The 24,563-nt window shown below is 57.9% G+C and overlaps 1 protein-coding gene across 4 annotated transcripts in view; it reads left to right on the top strand.

Annotated features, from left to right (window-relative positions):
• GTF2IRD1 (GTF2I repeat domain containing 1) overlaps positions 1-24,563 on the top strand; it is a 117,649-nt gene that overhangs the window by 36,058 nt on the left and 57,028 nt on the right. For all 4 annotated transcript variants that reach the window (XM_065924807.1, XM_065924805.1, XM_065924806.1 and 1 more), the window contains exons 2-9: positions 3,234-3,362; positions 5,811-5,952; positions 8,378-8,533; positions 10,892-11,075; positions 11,846-12,156; positions 13,165-13,254; positions 15,518-15,601; positions 20,815-20,998. In XM_065924807.1, coding sequence (XP_065780879.1) covers positions 3,240-3,362; positions 5,811-5,952; positions 8,378-8,533; positions 10,892-11,075; positions 11,846-12,156; positions 13,165-13,254; positions 15,518-15,601; positions 20,815-20,998 — 1,274 coding nt within the window. In that variant the 5' untranslated portion in view covers positions 3,234-3,239. The remainder of the gene's footprint in view (positions 1-3,233; positions 3,363-5,810; positions 5,953-8,377; positions 8,534-10,891; positions 11,076-11,845; positions 12,157-13,164; positions 13,255-15,517; positions 15,602-20,814; positions 20,999-24,563) is intronic.

Genomic DNA, 24,563 nt, shown 5'->3' with positions numbered 1-24,563 from the left:
GGAATCATGGACGGCCCACAGCCCAGCCCCCTCCGCACCGCCCCCCCCCCCCCCCTGCCCCGAGCCCCTGGCTCCTTCCTAAACGGATTAGGACCTGTGCCGGAAGGAGCCGGCAGCCGTCTGGGGCGACCCGGAGGCCAGGGCTGGAGCTCTGTCTGGTGCCTCCTGCTTTGGCCTGATTCGATTTGCGCCCCAGCAGCTGGGAGGCTGGCAGCCTGAGGCCTTTCTGGAAGTGGCTCAAGGGACCGGTGAGGGCAGGGGGTGGCTGAGGGGAGGGGGCAAGCCTCCATGCACCCCGGTCAGGCCAGCCTCTCAGCGACAGCCCCGCGGTTAGGCTTCGTGTCGCAGAAAGCCCCTGGTTGCTGCCTGGTCCATCAGCATGTCCTATCCGGGGCCTGGCATAACCCTCAGCATCCCTTAATGCTGCCGGTTTCAAGCTTTTTTTATTAAAAGTAAGGCAAGAACTTGCCCAGCTGTGCAGTGGTTAAGATGCCTCACTTATACTGCAAGGGGCATGAGTTCAATCCCTGCTTGGGGAACTAAGATCCTCCATGCCATGCGGCCAAAAAAAAGATGGTTGATAGTGTATTTCAGGTGTTCTGTACCTTTCCTGTCTGCTTGTTATCAAAGTTACTGAGAGTGGAATATTAAAACACTTGACTGTAATTGTGGATTTTTTTGTTGTTGTTGTTAAGACAACCTAGGAGAATAAATACATTTTATAAACATTTACAAGTGAATCCATACTCACTTGGGGCAACTGCTGACCTGGCCAGTTATTAAAATTAATATTTATCTACAACTAAGTGGCCAGCTTGGGCCGGACAGCGTCCAGAGCCAAGCTCTTGCTGTTGTTCCGTCACTAAGCCATGTCTGACTCTTTGTGACCCCCATGGACTGCAGCATTCCAGGCTTCCCCGTTCTTCACTTTCTCCCAGAGTTTGTGCAAACTCATGTCCATTGAGTCGGTGATGCCACCCAGCCAGCTCCTCCTCTGTCACCTCTTTCTCCTGCCTTCAATCTTTCCCACCATCAGGATCTTTTCCTTTGAGTCAGCTCTTCACATCTGTATTGGAGCTTCAGCTTCAGCATCAGTCCTTCCAGTGAATATTCAGGACTGATTTCCTGTAGGATTGACTGGTTTGATCTCCTTGCAGTCCAAGGGACTCTCAAGAGTCTTCTCCAGCACCACAGTGTGAAAGCATCCATTCTCCAGCGCTCAGCCTTCTTTATGGTCCAACTCTTACATCCATACATGACTACTGGAAAAACCATAGCTTTGACTGTATGGACCTTTATCAGCAAAGTGATGTCTCTGCTTTTTAATACAGTGTCTAGGTTTGTCATAACTTTTCTTCCAAGGAGCAAACGCCTTTTAATTTTGCGAGAAACGCTCTAGCGCATCCCTGATTCCTTTGAATATTTCCGTCACTGAAGTTGGACACGTCTCACCATGTCATGTGTGGCAGGCTCTGACATTTGCTGTTCTGTGGCATCGATTTCACGACCCACTAAAAGGCCACAATCTTTGGTTTGGATCACACTGTGCTGGGCTCTTGGGGTGCAGCAGGAATTGACCAACCAGTCCCTGCCCTCATAGAGCTTATGGTCCAGGAGGGGGAGCAGCTCTGGTGGCAGAAGACACTCTGGCCTTTGCACCAAGGCAGCAGGCCCAGCTGTCACCTGCTGGGACTCTTCAACCCCCAGCCCCGGATTTATGCACAGACGCCTTCCCTGCCAGGAAACTAGGAGGGCAGGACTCACAGACTCCCTCTGATGCTTGCAGCTCTGTTCCCTGCTCCCTCACCATAACTGGCCACCTGGGGCCTCCGCACAGAGGCCCACAGGGTCTCAGCCTGGGGAGGGGGACCGAAGGTCCCTGCCTCTGCTCTCTGCCCTCTCCTTTGCTTGGACTGGCGAGGGGGCAGGTGGCCCATAGGAAGATGCTGGCACTGGGGCATCCTGGGGGAGGGGCCCCCTGGACCTGGTTCCTGGGGTCAGGAAAGGGAGGGGCAGGATGGATCAGGGGTGTTGGGGCCCAAGGGAGGCTGACCTTTGTTATCTAGTGGGGCCCCCTCCCGGCTGGGTGAAGTAGGGCCAGCAGGCCTGTCTCTGCCAGGCGCAGCCCCGATACGGGGCCCTGATCTGAGGGCGCCCCAGCTCTGTCTTCCTGGAGTCTCATGACAAGGGACAAAGTCCTGTCTTGGGGAAACCTCGTCTGGGATGAAGGGGCCTCTGCCCTGCTGTATCTCTCTGCAGCGCTGAGGCTCAGCTGTGACAGTCTACAGGAAGTAGACTGAAACTCCACGGCCTTGGGGCAGCAGCAGCCTTGCCCCTGGGAACTGTGATGGGGTCGCTCAGGGACAGAGGGGAACCCAGTGATACCTGACCCATCCTGGGAAGGAAGGGGTAGGAGAGGGGGCAGTCCAGGGAGCCTTCCCAGCAGGGGTGACAATTGAAAGCTAAGGGGGCAGGGGTTTCCCTGATGGTCTGGTGGTTAAAACTCCGCCTTCCAATTCAGGGGACAGGGGTTCAATCCCTGGTCGGAGATCTAAGACACCCCCCACCTCCGCCATGCTGTGCAGTGTGGCCAGATACTAAAAAAAAAAAAAAATTGTTTACTTTTAAAGCTAAGGAAGCAGTCAGTAAATGCCAAAGGGGCCAGGGAGGGTATTTGGAGAATAGAACCAGTGACAGCTGAGGACCCATAAAGGATGGTCATATGTCTGGAGGATGGTGACATTTAGAGGATTCAGAGCATGGGGGTATAAGGGGGAGCTGAGGCAAGGGACAAGTCTGGAACCTTGAATACCAAGCTGAGGAGTCGAGAGCTAACGTGGGCAGTAGGGAGCTATGGAGGGTGTGTGAGCAAGGGAGGGCCATGCCAGAACAGTGTGTGTGGGGAGAGCTGGCATTTAGGGCCTGCCAAGCAGACTGCTCGTGACACTGGGCTTGGCTCCGGGGTGCAGACCTGGGCAGACATGCCCTCAGTTACTCCGCCGTCCGTTTCTCACACCTGTAATGCGCCATGCAGGCTGCGGCGGGTCCAGGCCTGATAGAGCTCAGAGTCCTTCGTGCATGGAAGACCCTTAGAGGAAGAGAAGACCAGTCCTTGACTCGTCCCACCTGGGAGGTGGAGGTGGTCTCAGGGGCTCAGCGGGTTATGGGGGGACAGACGCTACGTGTGCCCCGCCCCACCCACCTCCACCTGCTCCCCGTCTCCCTCCCTCCAGGCGACCATGGCCTTGCTGGGAAAGCGCTGTGACATCCCCGCCAACGGCTGCGGGCCTGACCGCTGGACCTCCGCCTTCGCCCGCAAAGACGAGATCATCACCAGCCTCGTGTCTGCCTTAGATTCCATGGTGAGTGCCCCCGGGGGCAGTGGGACAGCCGGCCTTCGTAACTCTGCTGCTCACAGGAGCCCCGCCAATCTAGGCCTCCGTGTCCCCCACCTGCCCCAAGGCCTCTGCCCTCACCAGCAGGTGGGAGACTTAAGTGAGATCAAGCCTGTGAAACCTCAGCCCTCATCCCCTCACCCCTTGTCTTCATTTCGTCACCTCTCGAAGTTCAAGTCCCATCCCTGGGATGGTCACAAGTCTCCCTCCCTGGGACTTCCCTGGTGGTCCAGTGGATAAGACTCTATGCTCCCAGTGCAGGGGGCCCAGGTTCGATCCCTGATCAGGGAACTCAAGATCCCACATGCTACAGCTAAGATCACAGATCCCTTGTGCCATAGCTAGGACCCAAAGCAGCCAAATAAATGTTTATGAATAACCAGATAAAATATTTCAGTGACTCCGTTACACTAAGCATCGTTTCTGGAACTTGGCGGGGCTAGTGGTCATGTTATCAGACAGTGTAGAAATAGAACATCTCCATCACTGCAGAAATTCTGGGGACCATCTCCGATGGCTCAGCGGCAAAGAATCTGCATGCGATGCGGGAGACCTGGGTTTGAAAGATCCCCTGGAGAAGGGAATGGCAACCTGCTCCAGTATTCTTGCCTGGAGAATCCCATGGACAGAGGAGCCTGGTGGGCTACAGTCCATGGGGTTGCAAAGAGTCGGACATGACTGAGTTCAGCTGGCAATGCTGCTGTGGAGGGTGTTTCAGGGACTCCTTGGAGGAACGGACGTGCCGTGGACAGGACAGGCTCCCCCGCCGCCCTGCATTGAGGCCTGTACAGGTGTCCTGAGGGACCGTCCTGGGTGACGGTGGCACTTGATTGACAGTGCCTTAACTCTGCTGGCACCCTCCCGGCCTTGGGCCGGGTCCTCAGGCAGTCTGCAGTGGAGGTGGGGGGAGAGAGCAAAGTGCTATCTGCTCATCACCTCCCCCCATCCAGTCTCCGACCCTTTTCCAGACCCTCATTCTCTGTGCCTCTGGGCGAATCCGCTCCCTGCTGTGACCTCAGCTTCTTGGGCTATGAAGTGACCACATAGCAGAGGCTCACCCCCAGCCCTGGTGGCCTCCCCTTGGAGACAGCTGAATCTATTTGTTTGTTTGTTTTACCATGTTGCCTCGGGGAAAAGGAGCGCTGGGTTTGGTTTTAATCTTAGAGAGAGGAAATCAACACCATCCCTGCCCCAGGGGACAGTCTTGCTGGCCTGATGTCCCCAGCTTCCTTAGGGCGATACCTGGCCAGAGCTGCCACTCAAGGCATGATCATGGCCCAGAGAGGGTGTAGAACCGGGCCTAGATCACATAGTGGCAGAATTGTGATTAGAAGCCAGACTTCTGACTGTCCACAGAGCGCTAACTCAGATAAAACCCAGCACTTATCAGACGCTGACTGCACACCTAAAGGAAATTAGTCCTGAATATTCATTGGAGGGACTGATGCTGAAGCTGAAGCTCCAATACTTTGGCCACCTGATGCAAAGAACTGACTCATTGGAAAAGATCCTGATGCTGGGAAAGATTGAGGGCAGAAGGACAAGGGGCCGACCAAGGATGAGATGGTTGGATGGCATCACCGACTCAATGGACATGAGTTAGAGCAAGCTCCGGGAGCTGGTGATAGACGGGGAAGCCTGGCGTGCTGCAGCCCATGGGGTCGCAAAGAGTCAGATACGACGGAGCGACTGAACTGACTGGCTGACTGCATGCCACAAGCTTTGCAGGCAGGTTTCCCAGTGAGGTAGGTTAGAGGCCTGAGATGCTGGTGGTCTTGGTTGCAGGGCCCCCGTGTTAGGGCTTCCTGTGCCGTGGGCCTGCCAATCTCAACTCTGGGGCTGCAGAAAGAACCTCTTTGCCTCATCCCTGCACAGGCTGCCGTGGTTTAGAGGTTCTTTCCCACCAGCCAGGCCCCATTGAATCCCCAGAACAAGCCCATTGCCACTCTGGGAGCTGGACAGCTTGTCTCCTTTTTACAGACTTAGAAACTGAGGCCCAGAAGAGGACATGACTTTCAGGAAGAAGCTGATGCAGGATTAAAGCCTTGATTCTCCTGGGACCCGTCCCACCTCCTCTTCAGGGACTTAGAGCCCAGGACAGGATCGCCCCTGGGGCTGGGGCCAGGCCTGAGGCCAGAGGCCCGCCAAGAGCAGGAGGGTCTGGGGCTGGGACACAGATCTTGGGTGCCTTTGTCCTCCTCCAGAAACCATAACCTTGTCTTCTTCCCCTGACCTTGGCCAAGCTCTGTGGGGGTCATTCATTCATTCCCACTTCAGCATCTAAGACCCAAGACGTTGAGCTGCTGGGGGGATCTCGGGCAGCTGGGGCTCAGCTCTCACCCCCACAAAGCTGGCCTTGAGGGTGTCCGGAGTGGGGGGCCCTTTCCCGAGCTCACATCCCTGCTCCCCACGCAGTGCTCAGCGCTTTCCAAGCTGAACGCCGAGGTGGCCTGCGTTGCTGTGCATGATGAGAGCGCCTTCGTGGTCGGCACCGAGAAGGGGAGAATGTTCCTGAACGCACGCAAGGAGCTGCAATCAGACTTCCTCAGGTTCTGCCGTGAGTACCCGGGGCTCCAGAGGGCTGGGGCCCGCCATCCTGGAGGGCAGGAGAGCTGGCCGCTCGCTGGGTCCCTGGTGCAACACCAGGAGGCCCTGTGTCGGGGGAGACACAGGGCAAGCTGGGCGGTTGCAGGCTTCCCAACGTGGCATTTTCGGGGTGGGATCACACCGCGTCCCTCGGCCAAGAGAGACGAGCTGACCCAACCCTGGGCGGTCCAGATACGGCCGCCTCCATCCGCTCAGGGACAGAAGAGGACACTGAGACCCAGCGCTGTGGCCCCTTTCCTGCGCATCCCTGACGTGGGGACCGAGTCCACATGCTCAGCTAATGTTTATTGAGCACCTGCTGCGTGCAACACCCTTGAAGCACAAACTCCCTCGTTCTGACGTCAGCCCTGGGAGGCTGGCACTGACCCTGTCACAGTAACAGAATCTTGGAGCCGCCTGCTGGAGGCCCCTGGGGATGATGTAACTGAGGACTCCTCCAGCATGTAGGGAACGCTCTAGAAACAGGAGCAGTTTGGGATGATGTGATAAAGAGGGCTGGACGCTGGCGCTCTCTGCTGTTCCCAGAGGGCTCAGGGGATAGTCGCCCCTGGTGTACAGATGAAAACTTGAGATGCGGTGAGCTTAACCGGGCGGTGAGGGGCGCGAAATGCAGCTGACAGGTGATGGAGATGGGGTCTGCCCTTTCTAAATGGGGGGGTGCAGCGTGTGCACCCCCTGGGACCCCTGCCAAGGGCTCCTGGTCGCTCCCGGAAGAGATGCATCCTCTGAGCTGTGAGCCACTAGCCCCGATCCAGAGGGGTCCCTCTGAAGCCCCCAACACTTCAGTGCTACCTGGGCCTCCAGGGCTCCTCGGAAGCAGCCGGGCCTCTGCGTTCTCTCCTCCCCGCATCCCCGGTGCTCAAGCGCACACCCCTGGCTCCGTGCGTGTCCCTGCTCACCGCCACCTCCGTCCCTCCCGTGCCTTCTTCTGACAGGCCCCCCGCCCCCCTGTGCCTGGCAGACGTCCCCCCAGCCTTCAGACTCACACCCCTCCCGGCCTCATCCATATCCCTCTGCCCCAACGGCCAGGCCGTGACTGCCCCCCACCCACTCCATGCATTCCTCCTATGCCCACAACTTCCATCTGCACGCCTGGTGCCCCAGCTTGGCGGTGAGCTCCCCAGGGAGCGGGGTCGGCTTCCCCTCTGTGGGAGGTTAGAGCCCAGGTGGGCATACAAGCCCGTGGTTTGGGGGACCCAGAGCTCTTGGGGCTAAGAGCGGGCCCTGGAGCCAGACGCCTGGGGCCGAATCCTGGCTCGGCTACCTGCTGGGCCTCAGTCTCCTCATCTGTGAAAGGGGACTGCAGTGCTACCCTCTCCTGGGTTGAGCTGAGGATTAAACGAATTAATACATGGCAAGCACCAAGAACAATGCCTGGCACGTAGTTCACGCTCAATAAACGCCAGCCACTGTTTTCCTCACTGTTAGTAGCCCTTTCATTACCCCAGCCCCACCCACCCCTGCCCGGGGTTTGGACTCTTGGATTAGCCATTTCTGGGAAGGCTGACCCCCGGTGCTGGGACACATCATTGTATCGTTACTGGGGACCAGCTGCCTCCCCAGCCAGCCCCCTCTCCCACCTGCCTCTCGGAACCTGTCCCCTTTCCAGGGTTGGGCAGGAGACCTGGACCTGGGTAGGGTGGGCAGTGGTGGGGGTCTGTGGCCCTTGTGGGCCAGGCTGAGAGCCAGCCCGGAGCCTGGGGAAGGTGCACCTGGCTTCCCAGAGCCAGGCAGAGCCACTATTTATAGCGCCGGGAACTTGGCTGGTTTATTTCAAGCTTCACAGGTCCCCAAGGAGAGCAGACTCCAAGCTGAGAGGGGGGGCCCCCAGGCCCTTCTCTCATTCTCTTTCCAACGAAGTTTCTAGCATCTTCCCCATGCTCCCAGGCCCCCACCCTAGCCCAGCCTGGCATGAAGTGCTTCACAGCCCCCTTCAGCCTCCTGCTGGGGTCCCCATCATCTCCCCATATGGCAGAGCAGAGAGGTAGGACCTCGATTGGTTAAGACAAAAAGGGGTGATGGACCGGACACTCATTGAACCCCAGTTCTGCCCCAGGCCAGCTAGCCTCCCGTTGAGAGCTCAGACAGAGACTGAGGCCCGGAGAGGGAAGGGACTTACCCAGGGTCAGCCGGTGAGTTAGAGGTAAGCAGGGATGCGTGCCCTGCGCTGGGCACTGGGCGCTCTGATGACCAGCCTGGCCCTAGGCAGGTGGCTGGGGCAGGCCTCACTTACTCATTAATCCTTCCTTCATTCCTCCGTGGGCAGTCCGTGTTGGGTGCCCAGCCGCAGGACTCGACCCGAGCCAGGTACATCCCACTCACTGGGCTGGTGGTGACTCGAGAACTCACCACGGCCTCACCTCTGTGTCCCGCAGGAGGGCCCCCGTGGAAGGAGCCGGAGGCAGAGCACCCCAAGAAGGTGCCACGGGGTGAGGGTGGCGGCCGGAACGTCCCACGGTCTGCCCTGGAACATGGCTCGGACGTGTACCTTCTGCGGAAGATGGTAGAGGAGGTGTTTGATGTTCTTTATAGTAAGATCCTTCCTCATTCCATTTGGGGCCCCCAGGTGGGTGGGAGCCCCCGGCCCCACCCTCCCCAGCTGAGGAGGCCCCGCTTCCACCACTGCAGGCCGTGGGCAAAACCTCAAGGCATGGGGGCGTTCTCCCCCTCACCCTCCAGCTCTCCCCCATTTTGCATCCCCAGGCATGGATCTCCCAGCCCAGCCCCATTTCCTTGAACCACCATCCCTGCCCTGATCGCCTAGCCTCCAGCTCCCTGCCGCCCCCCACCTGCCCCGTGCCACGCATCTTCCTAAAGCACAGGTCTGACCACAGAGCTCTTTCCTCCGCTCCCTTCTTGGGCTCCCCATCACCCTGGGTGTGGCATCAGCCCCTACCCCAGCCTGCCAACCCCCCTCCAGCCCTTCTGACCGCCTTCCTCTGCTCCCACTCACTCTGGCTTCATTTCACACCTCTGCTGCGCCTGTCGGGCCGGCCCTTCCCCTCCTCTGTCTGGTGGACATGGCATTACTGTCTGAGGCTCAGCTCCAGGAAGGCCCCAGCTCCCAGCTGGGTTAGGGTCCCCTGTGGGCACCCACTGTGTCCTCACCCGGTTGCTCTCCAGGATCCGGGAGCATGCCTGCACTTTCTGCTGTTCCTAGCCTGCAGTTTCAGAGCCCAGCAATAGTAGGAGCCCAGAGGGTGTTTGTTGAATGACTGAATGAGGGCTAACTGACCACCCAAGTCTTTCTCCTGGAGTGGGAAAAGGGGAAGGGATGAGCAGGCCTGGCCTCCCTCAGGAAATGTCAGGTTGCCACCAGCTCTCTGGCCCAGTGGTGACTTCCACACTCCCTGGGTGACTTCAGGTGGTCCCTTCCATCCCTAAGGGACTTCCTCCCCCCGCCCCCACCACCATTATTTCTCATTTGCTTTATTCCTTCCCCTCCTGCCGCCTTTGGCTCTCTGGAGCAGAGGTCTGGGCGAGTAGGGGAACCCTGTTGGAGTCTAGATGTCAGTAGAAGGAAGCCAAGGGGAGTCAGGATTTGAAGGCCCTGGGATGGGCGGACTGGTCATGTGTGGTGGGCTGTGTCACTGCAGAAACTCTTGCCAGATACAGGGCACATGCCCAGAGCCCCTGCACCCCTGCTCACTGTACCCCGACTGCCTGCCTGCCTCGGGCAGAATCAGAAGTGGCTACGAGGGGCGTAGCTTCCTTCTGGCTCCTGGTAGGTGCATGCTCAGTCGCTTCAGCCGTGTCCGACTCTTGGCAACCCCGTGGACCTTGGCCCGCCCTGGGCTTCCCAGATGGCGTTAGTGGTAACGAACCTGCATGAAATGAAAGAGACATAGGAGATTCGGGTTTGACCCCTGAGTTGGGAAGATCCCCTAGAGGAGGTCAGGGCAACCCACTCCAGTATTCTTGCCTGGAGAATCTCAAGGACAGAGGCGCCTGGCAGGTCATGGTTCACAGGGTCACAAAGAGTCGGACATGACTGAAGTGACTTAGCATGGCTACATGCCCTGATTAGCCCACCAGGCTCCTCGGTCCCTGGGATCCTCCAGGCAGGAATCCTGGAGTGGGCTGCCATTTGCTTCTCCAGGGGATTTTCCCGACCCAGGTATCGAACCTGCACCCCTTATGTCTCCTGCATTGGCAGACGGGTTCTTTACCACTAGCGCCGCCTGGGAAGCCCTCAGCCTCCTGGTGGGGGGCGGCAGAAGTCCGTAAGCCCAGGCCCCTCGCCACCCCTTCCATCCCCCCTTCCCTCATGCTCACCATCTTTTTTTTTTTGGCCACACCATGTGGCATGTGTGGGATCTTCCTTAGTACCCCAGCCAGGGACCAGACTTGTGCCCCTGCACTGGGAGTGTGGAGTCTTGACCACGGGCCTACCAGGGATGTCCTTCCCCATCTTCTCAGCCTGTCCTGTCTCTCGCTTCCTCTCCATCCCTCGCTTCCTCCCCTGCCCTCCCCTCTCTCATCCTTTCTCCTTCGTCCCTGCAGCAGTGCCCTTCCCCTGTGTATTCTCTGTCTCTCACCGCCCCCCCCCCCCACCTCCTGCCTGAGCCCCTGGCGCTGCTTTCCCTTCCACCCAGAAGCCCGGAGAAGAGAGTGGCAGGGAAGCCAGGGGACCCCTTTGATGGGCAGCCACGGCCCTCAGCTGCAGACAGCAGGGAGGTGGGGGGCCGTCCACAGCCCCCGCCCGCTCCACCTGCAGGGGGTCAGTCTGTGTGAGGTTTGCAAGCGAAGGGGCCCGTGGGGTCCAGTCTCCTGGGGACCCGGCACCGTAGGGAGTGGCTCAGCATGGCCCCAGCTCTGGGGCGCGCCCGGCCCCCACCCCAGCCTGGCTGCCCTCTCATCAGGCCTCTCTCCACCCCCCGCGCCCGCAGGCGAGGCCCTGGGCAGGGCCAGCGTGGTGCCGCTGCCCTACGAGCGGCTGCTCCGGGAGCCGGGGCTGCTGGCCGTGCAGGGGCTGCCCGAGGGCCTGGCCTTCCGGAGGCCGGCCGAGTACGACCCCAAGGCCCTCATGGCCATCCTGGAGCACAGCCACCGGATCCGCTTCAAGCTCAAGAGGTGAGTGAGGCCTCCGGCCTGAGAGTAGCCGAGAGCCAGTAGTCGGACCGTGGGGGCCGGGCCAGGCGAAGACCTTGCGTGCTGTGGCCGCTGGCCCAGCCGGAGGGGAGGGGACTTCAGATTCCCAACCGGGGACCCTGCTTGTAAGAGCTCCCAGTCTGATGGCAGGAGTGAGGCAGAAACGCAGGCACAGAGCATGCTCCAAGCCAGGTGTCGAGTCACAGAAGTCTTCCCTGGGGACTTCCATGTGCAGAGAGGCTCGGTTGGGGAAGAAACAGCACCGGCAGCCCCGCAGGTATCAGGAACAGCCTTTGTGGAGGCGGGAAGCCGTATCGTAGTGCTCGTTGGGGTTGTCAAGCAAGGGTTCCATTAGGGGCTGGTGGGCGGGGGAGGGTACCGATCGCCCGGTCAGCCGGGAAGCAGCCTGAGTCACCCATCGTGGCTAGGGCACCACGGCCAGAACATGAGCCTGGGGAGGAAGGATGCGTTAGGAGGTGAAAGCCGATTGGCTGCAGCTGAAAGGATGTGATGGGTGGCCACGGGGCACAGAGGTCGAGGGGCAGGGCCCCGGTCCTCGGGGAGGGTCCAGGCACAGGGCCCTGGACGTGTCACACCCCCACCCGGGCCTGCACCCCCACCTGTAAATGAGGACTCACTCCCGTCCCGTGTGCCTCACAGGCTGTTGTGATCTGTGCAGGGAGGGCTGGGGGCAGACGTAGCCCTGGCTGGACAGGGGTGCGAAGCCATCGCGTGTCCTTTCCCTCACCCAGGCCGCTCGAGGATGGTGGGCGGGACTCGAAGGCCCTGGTGGAGCTGAATGGCGTCTCTCTGCTAGCCAAGGGGGCCCGGGACTGTGGCCTGCATGGCCAGACCCCCAAGGGGCCACCCCAGGACCTGCCCCCCACCGCCCCCTCCTCGTCCGTGGCCAGCTTTCTGTACAGCACGGCCCTCCCCAACCACACCGTGCGGGAGCTCAAGCAGGAGGCGCCCGCCTGCCCGCTTGGCCCCAGCGACCTGGGCCTCGGCCGGCCCGGGCCGGAGCCCAAGGCCCCCACTGGCCAGGACTTCCCGGACTGCTGTGGTAAGCTACTTCCGGGACCCCTGAGTCTGGGAGTGGGACAGAGGTCACTCCTGTAGGGACAGCTTCCCAGGGGAGGTCGGGGTGCTCAGGGTTGCAGGAGGCGTCTCGGAGCCAGGGGCTGGGGCGGGGCAGCTGGCGTCCTAGCTTAGACTCAGTCAGACCCCAGCCTCCGCCCAGTCATCTGTGATCTGGGACAAGAGATGCCCAAGAGGATCCCCGGGGGAGTCTCTGGAGGGGGAGAGTAAGCATACCAATCAGGTCCATGCATAATGAGCACCTACTGCATACCCAGCGTGGAGTAGGGGGTACCAGAAACAAGGAAAAACTGGGCATGAGAAAGACCCATATCCTTATTTTGGCCCCTCTGCATAGTGGCTGTGTGTCCCAGGGAAAATCTCTCTGAGCCTCAGTTTCCTCCTCTGTAAAATGGAGATGCTGAGAGTACCTGTCTAGCTGGATTGTCACCGTGATGAAATGACGGAGCACGTTAGCAGTGCACATTCTCGGGCCCAGCCGCAGGCCTGCTGAATCTGGCCCTTTGGGGGTGGGGCCCAGCCACCTGCAAACTGACAGGAGTGCCACGTGGTTCCAGTGGGTGCCCAAGTTTGAGAAGCACTGTACTCAAGCGCCGAGTGCAATGCTTGGCACAGAGTAGGTGCTTTTGATTTATGAGAAGGAGAAAAAGGGACCCCACCCACCCCTCCACAGTGTGGGCTGAGCAGGAGGACAGGGCTTATATGCCTGAAATGTGTCCCCACCTGTAAAAGGTGAGCTGGGACTTTCTTCCCCATCTACCATCCAGAGAGCAGACTCTGGTACAGAATGTCTCAGGCCTCTGGTCAGCGAACCTGCCAGCGAACCTGCGTTCCTGATCACGGGGCTCAGTTCTGTGTTCTCCCTGGTCGGGGAAATGTTACCCCAGAGCTCCGACCTATGCACCCAGGCCAGATCTAGGGGAACCCCTCTTAGGGCCCACCTTGAACCTGTACCTTCCGCTCCCTTGTCCAGGACAGAAGCCCACTGGTCCTGGAGGTCCTCTCATTCAGAACGTCCATGCCTCTAAGCGGATCCTCTTCTCCATCGTCCATGACAAGTCAGGTAGGACAGTGCCCGTGGCAGCACCCTGCCCAGAGTGGGGATCCAGGACTGGGGTGGTGCTTCCTGGCATGGATGTGTGTCCCCTGAGTCTTTGTGAGAGATAGGAGGACCAGAACTGCACAAGGGACTTGTGAGTAAAACCATATGTAATAGTTACACAGTGCTGTGTAACAAATTGCCCCAAAACTTAAAACGACAAGCACTGATGCCTGATGGTTTCTGTGGATCAGGAATTCAGGAGCAGGGTAGCCAGGTGGTTATGGTTTTGGTATCTCTCATGAGGCTGTGATCAAGATGTCAGCTGGGGCTATGATCATCTGAAGGCTCGGTTTGGGCCAGAGGATCCACTTCAGCCTCGCCCATGTGGCTGTTGGCAGGGTTTGTATTCCTTACTGCATGGGCCTCTACAGGGCTGCTTGAGTACCCTCACAATGCGGCAGCTAGCTTCCTGGAATTAGTGATCTGAGAGAGTGAGGAGGGAGCCACATGTCTTTTCTGACCCAGCCTCAGAAATCTCTTGTCACTTCTGCCATGTTCTACCCATCAGAAGCCAGGAACCTGGGACTTTGCTGGCGGTCCAGTGGTTAGGACTCCATGCTTCCACTGCCGGGGGCACAGGTTCAGTCGCTGGTCAGGGAACCAAGATCTTGCAAGCTGCATGACATGGCCATAAAAAAAATGAAGCCAAGAACTTGATCCAGTTCATACTCAAAAGGGAGAGAGAGGAATTAAACTCCACCTCGTGAAGGAACAGGTGTCCAAGAAGTATGTGGCCAGATGGACAGATATTTTTTGTTTTAATTTCAGGCCCTTCAGGCAAGGGAGAGACTTCTTGAGAATATATTTATTTACTTGTTCAGCTGTGCCAGACCTTTGTTGCAGCATGCAGGATCTTTAGTTGGGGCACGTGAACTCTTAGTTGTGGCTTGTGGGATCTAGTTCCCTGACCAGAGATCGATCCCAGGCCCCCTGCTTTGGGAGTCCAGAGTCTTATCCACTGGACCACCAGGGAAGTCTTGTGGACACATTTTTAAATTACCACGCAATATAGGGAACAGGAAAATGTGAAATTCATTTATACCAGAAAAAGGATGAAGTAAGACTTTGCAGCAACTTTGCCTTGTGGAGGTCTCAGCCTCACTTCGATGAGAGGTTCCCTAAGAAACCTAATGTCCTGGGATCAGAGGAGAGACCCCCGAACAAGGTGCATGTCAGGCAGGGAGGGGGCCTGGATGTCCACGCAGAGCAGCCTTGTGGGAGGCCACCGGGCGCAACGGATCAAGCTGAGACAGAATCTCACCAGGTACTAGCTGGGTGATCTGAGGCAAGTTACTAGTCTCTCTGAGACTCAGTTTCCCCACCTACAAAATGGAAATAATGCTACGTTTGCAATCTATGTTTATAGATTGTCCTGAGGGGTTAACTAGGATATTGCGTGCTAAATTGCTTCTGTCATGTCCAACTCTTTGCGACCCCGTGGGCTGTAGCCCGCCAGGCTCCTCTGTCCGTGGGATTCTCCAGGCAAGAATACTGGAGTGGGTTGCCATTTCCTTCTCTAGGGGATCTTCACCCAGGGATTGAACCTGCATCTCTTACATCTCCTACATTGGCAGGCCGGTTCTTTACCACTAGTAACACCTGGGAAACCCCAACTAGGATGTTACATATGTACAAAGTACTTAGCCCAGATAACCACCTAATAAATTAAAGATGTTCCTTTTATAATTTTAACGAACCAAATGATCTCTTTAGTGATTCATGCTAAATTGAGGCAGAGACTTTGGCCTTGTGGGAGAGGCCAGCAGGGCTGAGGGTTCGAGGGGACGCCGTCAAGGCCAAAGCTGGTTGAGAACCCGGTTGCATCAGACATGATGGTTAGGTTTCGAAAGTTGAGACTCAGGAGAGGCCCAGGATGGACTGGCTGCACCTGCATGATATGCACTGCCCATGGGGCGGACCGGGGGCTTCCCAGGTGACTCAGTGGGTAAAGAATCCACCTGCAATGCAGGAGACATGAGTTCGATCCCTGGGTTGGGACGATCCCCTAGAGAAGGAGGGCATGGTGACCCCCTCCAGTATTCTTGCCTGGAGAATCCCGTGGACGGAGGAGCCTGGCGGGCTGCAGTCCACGGGGTCGCAAAGAGTCAGGCATGACTGCTGAAACCGAGCACACACGTGCGGTGGGCGGACAGAGGCCAGAGGCCTTCAGACCGCGGGGTCCCCGCTCGGACGGGCCTCACTCGTCCCTCCTGTGTTTTGATAGAGAAATGGGACGCCTTCATCAAGGAAACCGAGGACATCAACACCCTGCGGGAGTGCGTGCAGATCCTGTTTAACAGCAGATATGGTGAGTGGGCGGCGGGCCCGCGGGGTGGCCCTGGCAGCGCGCTGAGCAGCTCATTATGTGGCAATCACTCGTGTTCCCCAACATGACAGCGGGAGCCATATGCTGGCACCCGCGCGCCGTCAACGCGAATGTCATCTCCTGTCTGGGGAGGGGGTGGTTGTGTCAATATTTCCCTTCCAGATTCCCCTGGGCGGGGGGCGGGACTGATGGCCTAGCCCTAGACTTTGACTCACGTGTGGGAGGCTGGCCGGAAGTGTGGTGGGGCGACTGCCCATCTAAGGGACCATCCAGAAAAATATTTGTCAGCCTCGCATGCCCTCAAGTTCCTCCTCGCACCGTGCCGTATCCTGCCACCTCAGTGGTGTACCCTTCTTGGCGTGCCCCCTGCCTGGCGAGCCCTTTGCAAGTTTTTCGAACCAGACTCCTTACTTGTTCTTTAAAACTCAGCCTGGGCCCTAAAAACCCCGATGGTTTCCTCTCTGTTCCGTGTCGCATGCGTGATGCACCATGTCTGTATCTGTCCCCAGACAGCCCTGGCCCCTCGGTGTCCCGGGCACCCAGGACAGAGCTGGGCTCAGAGCGCGTGTCAGCTCACAGTATTCCGGGAGACAGACACAGGTGGAAACCGGGGCCAGGGTGGGCGGTCTTCCACAAGGCGGTGCTTCAGCCAAGTGTGCAGGGCAGCCATTGTCGGCTCGGAGGCTGGGGCCAGACCTGTAAACTCTCGCTGAGACCCGGAATCCCCAAGTCCCCCCCACCCCTGGCCCCCTCTGCAGTCCCGTCTCACCGGCTCAGCCTCTGTTGCACTCTGCCTGTGAGCCCCACTCAATGATCAGCTGCAGTGTGGCCCTGGCCAGGGTGGGATGAGATGACGCAGGTACCCCCAGATCACTCGGCACGCATCTGTGATGCCACTGAACTCACTGGCATCATGCAGCCCCCCGGGGGGTGGTCCCTCTGCATGAGGAGACCGAAGGAGGAGGCCGGGGGGAGGGGCACACCCAGAGCTACAGGGACAGAGAGGAGGGTCCGGGGCCTGCGGAACTGCTGCTCCTGCGGGGTCAGGGGAGACCACCGCCCTGGGAGTCCACGGCCACTTGCCAGATGCCCTGGAGCTGCCCAGTCCTCCCTAACCTTGGCCTTCTCACCGTGACCAGACCGGCCCCAAATCAAGACAGCTTCACCGCCCTCCCTCCCCTTCTTGTTGTTGTTCAGTTACCAAGTTGTGTCCGACTCTTGTGACGCCAAGGACTGAAGCCCTCTAGGCTCCTCCGTCCATGGGGTTCTCCAGGCAAGAATACTGGAGTGGGTTGCCATTTCCTTCTCCGGGGGATCTTCCCGACCCAGGGATCGAACCCGGGTCTCCTGGTTGGCAGGTGGATTCATTACCACTGAGCCACCTGGCCAGCCCCTCTCCCCAATTGCTTGGCTAAAAAAAAACCCTCTTCCTCTGCTCACAACACTTCTGACAGCAGAAATCTGTGTTTTCCACGCCATGCAACCCTCCAGTCCTCCGTGGACACCAGCTGGGACCCTGCATCTTGTTTCAATTCTGACCCTAACTGCCCCCCAGGTTAAGGGCGCAGTCCCCTCAAGACTGCACCCCTGCTTCAGACACCATTCACAAGTAATGGGTCCCCAGGGTACCCACACTTCTGTCCAACTTGTCTACCCATCTGCAGTTCCCACCACCCCCTCCAGGGATTTGGCGATTTGCCAGAAGGATTGCCAGGTGGCTCAGCGGTGAGGCATCCACCTGCCAATGCAGGAGGCGCAGGAGACACGGGTTTGATCCCTGGGTCGGGGAGATCCCCCGGAGGAGAAATGGGAACCCACTCCAGTATCATCACCTGGACAGAGGAGCCTGGCGGGCTATAGTCCCTGTGGTCTCAAAGCATCGGACACGACTGAAGCGACTAGGCATACAGATACACATACACACATGCATACACGCACACACACATGCATACACGCACACACACATGCATACACACATACACATACATGCATACACACACACACACACACACCAGAATTGAAGATCACATGTGTACCTAACTATATCACATACCGCACTTGCTGCTTCCTTTTTTTCACAAAAATTAATGTTATTGATTTGTCTTGTCTGTGCTGGGCCTGTGTTGCTGCACAGGCTTCTCTCTAGTTGCGAGGCTCAGGGGCTGCTCTCTAGATGTGGCGTGTGGGCGTCTCTTGTTGCGGAGCATGGGCTCTGGGGCACAGGCTCAGGGCTGTGGTGCGCGGGCTTAGTTGCCCAGAGGCATGTGGGGTCTTCCCCGATCGGGGACTGGCCCCACGTCTCCTGCATTGGCCGCTGGGCTCCTCACCACCAAGCCCCCAGGGAAGCCCCCTTTCTCCCTTCCTTTTTGCTCTCGCCCGTTGACCTGTTGGCTCCCTTCTCAGTCATGCGTTTTGAGCCCCGACCTTGTGCCAGGCACTCAGCCCAGCTCTGGTCTCAAGGTGCTTCAGCGGGTGCCTGAAGATGTGTCTGCGGTGGTACGCAGTGGCATACGGTCGTGCGTGCTTGTGTGTCGTAGCATGCGGGGGGTGGGGGGCCTTAGGATGACTCTGAGGATGACTCAGAGCCAGGCTTGGGGAGTCGGGGTGGCTTCCTGGAGGAGGTGTTCTTTGATCCACCCTGGGGCTGGGGAGGCTTGAGTCCCGTGGGCTTAGTGGGCTGGGCCGTCCGGGTTGGGGTGGGGCTGAGCGAGGCGGGGTACTGCAGAGGGCTCTCAGCACCTGAGCTTCTCCCCTTCCTCCCCAGGCAGGTGTGAGCCGGATAGGGGAGCAGAGAGAGGGTAGCTGGGGAAGGCTGGGTCCGTCTGCAGTGGGTGGGTTCTGCCCTCACCGTGTGGGCATGGCAGGTGCCAGTCTTTAGCCTATTGTGTGTGCTGGCTGTTTCCAGAATGTTGCGCCTGTCCCCGAGGCCAGCACCGGGGCCCACCACCGTGGCCAAATCCAAGGAGGAGTGTTGGGGTTGAAGTGGTTGAGACCTCGCCCCTCCTCAGGCCAGGGCTCCCTCTGAGCTGTCCCTTCGGCTCCCCAGGGGAGAAGCTGCCCCCCCGTGAGTATTGGGAGACCCTCTGGGTGGGTGGGGACGTTTTCTGGACACCCGAAGCATCCCACAGACCCAGGACTTGCAGATCTTGCTCCTGGTTCCCACCTCCGCTGTTTCAGCTCCCAACTCTGGGCGAAGTGGGCCAGTGATGGGGCTGGAGGTGCAAAGGGAAAAAACCAGAAAAGAAATGCGGGGACCCCAGCCTTCAGGAAGCCTCAACCGTCTCTACCACTGAGGAGAGGTTGAAGTGACACAAGGGCCCAAGGATTGTACATGGGGGCTCCATCCGCCCCTTCTAAGCAGTCAGTAGCTGGGCCTTCTGCGAACCAGATCTCTATCTGGGCCGGTGGCAGGACAGGCCCAGCAAGTCAGATGAACCCAAGCAGAGTTGGATTCACATGGACTCGAAAAACCCAAGAACCCATCACTCAAGTACTGAGGCTGGGGGTGGCTGGTGATACTCGGGAACCGGTGGGGGAGCGGGGGAGAAATGGTTTGACAGCTGCTGAGATTTCGAGGGTTTAATTAGACAACAAGCCAAGTGTGATCTTCACAGTGGGATCTGGCTGCCAAAGCCGCCAACGCAGACCTGGGCTGCGTCAACAGAGAAACAGTCTTGGCGGCACCCCAGGGAGCATCCCGGACAGGGACTCTGCCCTGCCCGGGGTCCCAGCGTGGCTGACGGCAGGGAAGGCGGTCCAGATCTGGGCTGGCACTTGTCTGGATGCAGACGAAGCCTGGCATGACCCGAGGATGGAGAGCGGCCTGAGGGGCAGGGAGGAGCTGGCAGGGCCTTGGGACAGGCTGGAGACACCCTTCGGCAAGTCATGAGCAAAGCGAACACCCGGCCCCGCTTTGTCTACCAGGCCTTGGGGCCCCATGATAGCACCATCAAGCACATAGTAGGCATTCAAAACTATTGGGTGAGAGAATAAATGAAAAGGAGGAGCCTAATGGCCCAGTGGTTAGGAATCCATCTTGCAATGCAGGGAACGTGGGTTCGATCCCTGGCTGGGGAACTAAGGTCCCACATGCCATGCCCTCACGTGTCAACTACTGAGCCCAGGCATCACAAGGAAAGACCCTGCGTGCCACAACTAAGACCTGATGCAGTCTAATTAATTAATTAATTATTTAAAATACTGAAAAAGAGCATAAAAGGAGAAGCTGGGGTGTATGAGTGACTGAAATGGCAGGACCACACCACATGGTCTGGAAGAAAAGAACAAAGAACCCCTTCCCGAGCTCGGATTCCGTCTACATTGCTGCTGGCAAAGCTGTCCGCTTCCGGCGGCGTCTCATCTATGTCACTGACGAGGGAGCAGGGCACTGGGCCCCTCCCTGGAGGAGAGGGCATGCCTGTCTGACCGGAAGCATCTTGCCAAGAGCCCAGCATGAGCCTGGAAGCTTCCTGAAGCCGCTCATTCACTCCCAGATACACAGGGAGCACCTACTCTGTGTCCTGGCCTAGTTCATCCCCAGACAGTGAACCAATGCACAGATAAATATGTTTGCAACGTCAGGTTATGATAAGTGTGGGATGAAAAACAAACCAGGGTGGGCTTGGGAGGAGTGGAGGGGGCTGCTTTAGGCTGGTAAGGTGGCAGTTGAGCAGATGCTTGAATGGAGAGAGGGAGGGAGGGAACGCTATTGTGATCTGGGAGAAGAGTGTCTGAGTAGACAGAAGAGCAGGTGCAAAGGCCCTGGGGTGCGTGTGTGCTTGGTGCGTTAGGGAAGCAACGGGGAGGCTGGAGAGGAACTTCCCTGGTGGTCCAGTGATTAAGACCCCGCCCTCCAATTCCTGATCAGGGAACTAAGGTCTCACATGGCAAAAGAAAGAAAGAAGAAAGTTGGAGAGACTAGGGTGAGCAAGCAGAGAGTGGTGAAGGGAGAGAGACAAGGTCAGAGGTTCTGGTCACATAGGGCTTTGTAGGACTTCTGCTGCTGCTGAGTGGGATGGGAGACTATGGGCATTTTTTAAAGAGCAGAGTGACGTATTTCAGGATAATCCCCTCTGGGTGCTGTGTGGCCAGAGTGGTTGGTACCTGGGAGGTGGGAGGTGGTGATGACCAGGCCCTGGGGCCCCGCATGTCCTGCAGCCTCCATCCCGCGTTCAGCCTTGCCGTTGCCCTTCCAGCTGAAGCCCTGGGCCTGGACCACATGGTCCCCGTCCCCTACAGGAAGATCGCCTGCGACCCAGAGGCTGTGGAGATCGTGGGCATCCCAGACAAGATCCCCTTCAAGCGCCCCTGCACCTATGGAGTCCCCAAGCTGAAGCGGATCCTGGAGGAGCGGCACAGCATCCACTTTGTCATTAAGAGGTAGGGGGGTGGGGTGCAGGGGAGCCCGCGCTCGGGGTACCTGGGTGGCAGGGCTGGGCAGGGTGTGACAACAGGCATGAAGCGGGGCCCTGGGGCGGTGACAGGGGGTTGGGATGAACAAAGGGATTCTCTGACAATTGTGTGGCCTCCTCCTTCTGGCCTCTTCTGAGAATGAAATGGAAAAATGGAGGCACAGTGCTTGGCCCAAGTGGGCACTTGCTAAGTTTTTAGAGGTGTTTTCTTGCCCCTAAAGAAGATCCAAGGGTTTCATGGTGGTGCAGTGGTGAAGAATCCAACTGCCAATGCAAGAGACGCGGGTTCCATCCCTGGGCCAGGAAGATCCCCTGGAGGAGAAAATGGCAACCCACTCCAGTATTCTTGCCTGGGAAATCCCATGGACAGAGGAGCCTGGTGGGCTACAGTCTATGGGGTCACAGACGAGTCAGACACGACTGTGTATCTAAACAGCAACAATAAAGACCTGAGGCCTTTGCCCTTAACTGGCTTCAGAGGGGGCCCACCTGAGCTCAGGCGGGACTGGGCTGCCTCTCGCCTTCTGCGCCTCTCGCTGGGTGGCCCCGCCTGCTGCTAGCTTGTTTGCCTTCCCTGTTCCTCCAGGTGACCAGTTTCCCGGGGCAGGTGGGTGGGAGAGGGCAGGCACGACGGACTCCAGAATGACAGCCCCTGCCTCCTAGACCTAGACCTACCACCTGCCCCCACATCGCCCACCCCCGCCTTATCTCCCAACTCCCACAGTGGGCCTTGCCCTCACATCTGGCTCAACTCACTGCCGAGCCAGCGTCTCCAGGCAAGGCCAGGCTTCCTGAGATGCTTCCTCCTAAATAGTTAGAGATGATCGGGAGGGGGCCAGAGGCCATTCTGTCCAGCCCCCTGCCTCCAGCGGCCCTGATTGCATTAGCCCCCCCCAGGCATCTGTTCCAGGAGCTCTCTGGGGGCGCGCTCCCACTGTGTGCGTGGACTCACATGCCCGCTTGCATGCTTGATGTGCTAGACTGTAAGCTGGGGCTTTGTGGCTGGTTGCCGAATCCCCAGCACCCACAGCAGTCCCTGGTATGCGTGAGATGCCAATACCTTTCTGTGGAACAGATGGATGGATGGATGGATGTAAGTGCTTGTCCAAATTTGGACTCGTGCCATCTGATTTCTTAGAGCTTAGGAAATAAACAGGGTGACAGGAGAAAGGAAAAATGGTGGGGGGAGGGGGTGGTGAATAACTGTTAAAGGTGGTCAGGAGGTCTCTGAAGGTCCCATCGGTTAAGCCAGACCTGGAGGCTGAGAAGGGCCACCCACACCCAGCTGGGCAGTGTCTGGGCAAAAGAATTGACCTCAGTGAGCAGCCCAGACGCCCGGGGTGCCAGAGGGTGGGGATTGTCTTTGAGAGCATGCCATTGTTCTGGAGCCTTGGGAGGGACCTCTGTAGGTTGCTCGATGCCAGTCTGGCTCCTAGAATGGACTCTAGGGAGCAGAGTGGGAGACTGGTGTGCGTTGGTGACTGCAGTCACAGGCCTGGTTGGCATGATGGGCGGAGGTAAAGAAGTGGCTGGATTGGGGATCGAATCTGAGCGGTGATGCCGATGGCGTGTGTTGGTGAGTGGACCGTGGAAATGGGGTGGGGGTGTGGGGAAGAAGGATCACCTCCACATGGCTGCTTGAGTTCCTCTTGGGGATGCTCAGGAGATGAAATTTTCAGAGGCCCCACTGAGAGGTCGGAAGCTCAGGTCTGAGTTGGAGATAGAAATCTGAGAGTTGCAGACTTCCCTGGTGGTCCAGTGGTTAAGACTTCACGCTCCCAGTGCAGAGGGCTTGGGTTCAATTCCTGGTCGGGGAACTAAGATCCCTCGTGCCATGCAGCATGGCCAAAAAAAAAAAAACTATAAAAAATCTTGAGAGTTGGCAGGGTGGTCCAGGAAGGGATCACAGGGCAGAGGAGAGAAATAGAAGTGAGCAGAGAAGAGGGCCCACACTGGACCCTGGGATCTCCATGTTAGAGGCTGGGGTCAGGAAGAGGAGGGGTCGCCAGAAGAGGAGGCTGAGCATGGCCCAGAGCTGGGCAGGCATCTCGCTGCCACTGAGGGCGGTGACTCCGAAAGTCAACTCTAATGGCAGGGGACCCCCTCCCAGAACCCATCACCATTTGACCTCTCCCAGGGTACCCTGCTGTCATCCATCGGCCACCTCCATACGCATCTTGGTTTCTCTGCACCGTCCCTCCTGGTTCCCTGAGCTCCTGCTGCCTCACCTGTCTCCATCCTTTGCTGAAACCCTTCCCTCTGCCTGGAGCTGCTCCCCACCCTCCTTCCCATCTGTCTTGTCTTTCAAGGCTCGCTTTCCTGCCTGGAAGCTGCCCGTTATCCTCCTTCAGGAAGAATTTACCCCTCCAGCGGCAGGTGGCTTCTTCCCCCCATCAGCGCCCCCATGAGCCCTCCATCACATGGGTGGCAGTGGGACCACCTCTGAGCCGCCTCTTGTGCCCTTGTCCCCTCTCCCACTTGATAAATCACTCTGGAGGTGATTTGAAATCAAGCGCCCTTCTTTCGGGAAGTGCCTACTGTTGTCTAGTTTAAATCTCTCTTGCTGCTGCCTGGGTCCTTTGTCTTCAGTTGTCTCCTGGTAGCGAGGGAGAGGGAGCAGAAAGCAGCAAGGACACCCCAGTGACCCTTAACATGCCTGACCGTGGTGTTTGCGTCCTCACTGTGACTGACCTTCATCTCCCTCTATCCAAACTGTAGTTGGTTTAATCCCTCACTAGTATTTGCCAGGCGCCTCCTGCAGGCCGAGCCCTTCACTGAGTTCTACTGAGGACCTCATGAAACGACAGGCACAGTCCTCACCTGCCCCCAGGAGTGATGGTCACTCCTGTGATGAGTCCCAGGAGAATCAAAGCAACTTGTTTTCAGGTGCAGACTCGGTGGCATCTGAGCAGCAAGCCTGTGGGACTTCCTGGAGGAGGAGGCTCGGAATCAGGCAGACCGGGCTTGAAATCACATGCTGTGTGATAAGCTTGAATAGCACTTCTCTTCTAAGCTTCAGTGTCTTCATTTGTAAAAACGGAGATAATGGTGCCCATACCCCCGACTGACATAGTCCAGTGGCTAAGACTTTGCACTCCCAACGCAGGCGGCCCGGGTTTGATCCCTGGTCAGGGAACTAGATCTGTCATGCCACAAGAAAGAATTTGCATGCACAGCTAAAGATCCCCCATGCCGCAACTAAGTCCTCACACAGCCAAATAAATATTTTTTTTTTTAAATGATGCCCCACCTTTCAGGTGTTTCTCAACCTAAAATGAGGAGGTGGACCTAACATACCTAGCCTGTTGTAGCTGCTCAATAAACACAAGGCCTTTCCCTTGACCTCATCTCCCTCCATATAGGCGAGTACTTGAGCATATCAGTGCCGACAACCTAGGTTTGAATGGCCTTACCATTTCCCAGCTGTGTGTCCTTGGGCAAGTTACTGAACTGCTCCGTGTCTCGCTTGCCTCATCTGTAAAATGGGACCGATGATTGTTCAAGTCTCATAACACTGATTGGAGACGAAATGG

The sequence above is a fragment of the Muntiacus reevesi genome, chromosome 2 (assembly GCF_963930625.1).
Source record: "Muntiacus reevesi chromosome 2, mMunRee1.1, whole genome shotgun sequence".
NCBI classification, from domain to species: domain Eukaryota; kingdom Metazoa; phylum Chordata; class Mammalia; order Artiodactyla; family Cervidae; genus Muntiacus; species Muntiacus reevesi.
The sequence above is the reverse complement of the archived record's forward strand: the minus strand, read 5'-3'. Positions and strand labels throughout refer to the sequence as shown.